Source organism: Egretta garzetta, unplaced genomic scaffold (genome assembly GCF_000687185.1).
Source record: "Egretta garzetta isolate BGI_Z169 unplaced genomic scaffold, ASM68718v1 scaffold141, whole genome shotgun sequence".
In the NCBI taxonomy this organism is placed as follows: Eukaryota; Metazoa; Chordata; class Aves; order Pelecaniformes; family Ardeidae; genus Egretta; species Egretta garzetta.
This window is the reverse complement of record NW_009258664.1, coordinates 180,830-183,800: the sequence shown is the minus strand read 5'-3', so window position 1 is coordinate 183,800 and position 2,971 is coordinate 180,830. Positions and strand designations below refer to the sequence as shown.

Below are 2,971 nucleotides of genomic sequence, written 5' to 3'. Positions count from 1 at the left end.
AAAACTGAGCCCTGGAGGCTTGTGACTGGCTGCCACTGGATTTAACTCCATTGACCACAACTCTCTGGGCTCACCCATCCAGCCAGTTTTTTACCTCGTGTAAAGGGATTACTACAGAACTTAAAAATGAACAAAACACCCTCCCCTGCTCTCCCTTGCAGTAGGAATGCAGAAATATCAGAGCAGATCACTTCTTACGGGACTTTTGTCTTCCTTCTTTAGCGTCGTCCTTCCCCAGAGTGCGTTGACGCCGTCCACTGCCACAAGAAGTCGGAATGAGCCGAGGTGACACTGCTGCTTTATCTCTTTCAGCACAACCCCTACAGCATCACTGGCATTTCTCACACGAGCTAAACCCTTAAAGTAGGAAAAGGCACATAGCTCAGGTTGGTTTCGGAGTTAATGTATAACGCTGGCAACTCTGGGCACTGTCTGTTCTTTCTAAAGGGGGAGGAAGATAAAATGACAGCAGTTCGTTCCTTGCAAAGGAACAATCTGGTCTCAGGTACTGAGCATCATACTTGGAACTTGCAAATTCTAATTTTTGCTTCTACTCAAGTTGTCTATAAAGCTTCCTTTACAGATCCATCACATCTTCCACAATGCATTTTGTAGCCACCTCATTGATGGGGAAATGTCTTCCATTTCCTAAAACTGGTATAGAACCATCGAATCACAGAATGGTTTGGGTGGGAAGGGACCCCCAGAGGTCACCCAGCCCAACCCCCCCGCAGGAGCAGGGACACCTTGAACCACATCAGGTTGCTCACAGCCCTGGCCAACCTGGCCTGGAATGGTCCCAGGGATGGGGCCTCCACCCCCTCTCGGGGCAACCCCTGCCAGGGTTTCACCACCCTCACTGCAAAGAATTTCTTCCTTAGATCCAGTCTAAACCCACCCTGCTTCAGTTTAAAGCCATCCCCCCTTGTCCTGTCACAGCTGGCCCTACTAAAAAGCTTGTCCCCCCCTTTCCTCTGGGCCCCCTTGAAGCCCTGACCGGCCGCACTCAGCTCTGCCCGCAGCCTTCTCTTCTCCAGGCTGAACACCCCCAACTCTCCCAGCCTGGCCTCCTAGCAGAGGGGCTCCAGCCCTCGGAGCATTTTAGTAGCCCCTCGGATCATTTTAGTAGCCCTCCTCTGGCCCTGCTCCAACAGGTCCATGTCCTCCTTGTGCTGAGGGCTCCAGAGCTGGACGCAGGGCTCCAGGGGAGGTCTCCCCAGAGCAGAGCAGAGGGGCACAATCCCCTCCCTGGTATTTGTAGGATCTTTAGAAGCAATTTGTTCTGGGTACACAATGATGGGCTCTTCTAATAAAAGGTAAGACAGAGCCAGAAGCTCTTGTTGTTCCTTACCTGCTCCACCACTTCACCCAATGGTCTGCCCTCCTCCGTGCTTTCCCGTTTGCCCCACACGTATTTTTTTTGTGTTTTTATCTGCAGTAAGAGAACTACAATTAAACTAGGAACTAAGTAGTGTAAAGGCAAGTCTGGATGGCAAGATTCCTGGTTCTCTGCCAGTGTTAAAGACTAGTGCAGAACCTGGGAGCAGCATTCATCGCAAACTGTCATCCCCACAGGGGGGATTTAAAGTACTTCTTTTTCTACAAAAGTTGAACTCCAGTGAAGGGTAGGGCCTGCAGGTTTGTACACAGGACGAGCGCATGCATTAGTACATTAAGCATTTCTCAAAAATTATCAGATCTAGAATGCGTGTCAAGGTGCTTGATGACAGAAAGCCTATGTACATAGAATCATAGAATGTTTTGGGTTGGAAGGGACCCCCAGAGGTCACCCAGCCCAACCCCCCTGCAGGAGCAGGGACACCTTGAACCACATCAGGTTGCTCACAGCCCCGGCCAACCTGGCCTGGAATGGTCCCAGGGATGGGGCCTCCACCCCCTCTCGGGGCAACCCCTGCCAGGGTTTCACCACCCTCACTGGAAAGAATTTCTTCCTTAGATCCAGTCTAACCCTCCCCTGCTTCAGTTTAAAGCCATCCCCCCTTGTCCTGTCACATGCAGCCCCTGAGGTGATCCTGGGGGTAGTTCTTAGTGAAACAACCTGACAGCTCTACAAACCTCTTTTAGGAAGTGCTCATTTGAGGTTTTGAAGTTCTTGAGCCAGGAAGATGCTTGCAAAGGCTGATCAAGCCGTTCTTTGTTGTAGGAAGACTGCATAAGCTCCCTGCAGTTTTTCACCCAGAGATGAGCTGTAAGCAAAAGAAAACAGTTGCTTTCTTTTTTTAAAAGTCAAAATAATGGTACGAGTTAGATGGTGGGGGGTCTGTTTGTATCCTTATCCTGCTACGCTGGTAAGAATAGTCTGCCGTCCTTAATGGACAAGGCTCTCCCTCGAGAACAGAAGAGGTCACACAGACCCACGCACAGTGCGTCTCCTGTCACACTCGTGGGGAAAAAAAGACTGACTATAAGCATGTGAGAGCATGTGAAAATAACGAATTCTGTTCATTTTGGGGGTCTGTGTTTTATAAGCCTTCTCCACTATGGAAAAAAACACCACAATAATTTGCTGTGGCCTACTCTACCCCTTCCATGTGAAGGAGCACCTTCCGGATCAGCAGTGTATTTGATGCAGTAACACAGACAGCGCCGGTGTTCTTACCATCTGGGATGTGCAGCACCAGCCAGCCTTGCCGTGCACAGTAGTGAACCACGTGACACAGTGTCATGGTTTTCCCCGTTCCTTTTTCACCATCTCCAACATTGACTGTTAAGGAAAGTCTCCAAAAAACCTCTTCAGTTTATTCTTAACTGATTCTTTCACAAAGAATCAGTTTGTATCAGGAGTGGTGCAGCCAGCAGGAGCAGGGCAGGGAGCGTGCCCCTGTGCTGGGCACTGGGGGGGCCGCCCCTCGAGTGCTGGGGTCAGGGTTGGGCCCCTCCCTCCCCGAAGGACCTGGGGGGGCTGGAGCGTGTCCAGAGAAGGGCAGCGGAGCTGGGGAGGGGTCTGGAG

The 2,971-nt window shown here is 50.9% G+C and overlaps 1 protein-coding gene across 1 annotated transcript in view; it reads right to left on the bottom strand.

The window, feature by feature from the left end:
* DAP3 (death associated protein 3) overlaps positions 1 to 2,971 on the bottom strand; it is a 27,433-nt gene that overhangs the window by 14,755 nt on the left and 9,707 nt on the right. Inside the window, exons 6-9 of the mRNA XM_035903945.1 lie at positions 2,621 to 2,713; positions 2,077 to 2,207; positions 1,352 to 1,432; positions 199 to 357 (exon numbers count right to left, since the gene is read on the bottom strand). Coding sequence (XP_035759838.1) covers positions 199 to 357; positions 1,352 to 1,432; positions 2,077 to 2,207; positions 2,621 to 2,713 — 464 coding nt within the window. The remainder of the gene's footprint in view (positions 1 to 198; positions 358 to 1,351; positions 1,433 to 2,076; positions 2,208 to 2,620; positions 2,714 to 2,971) is intronic.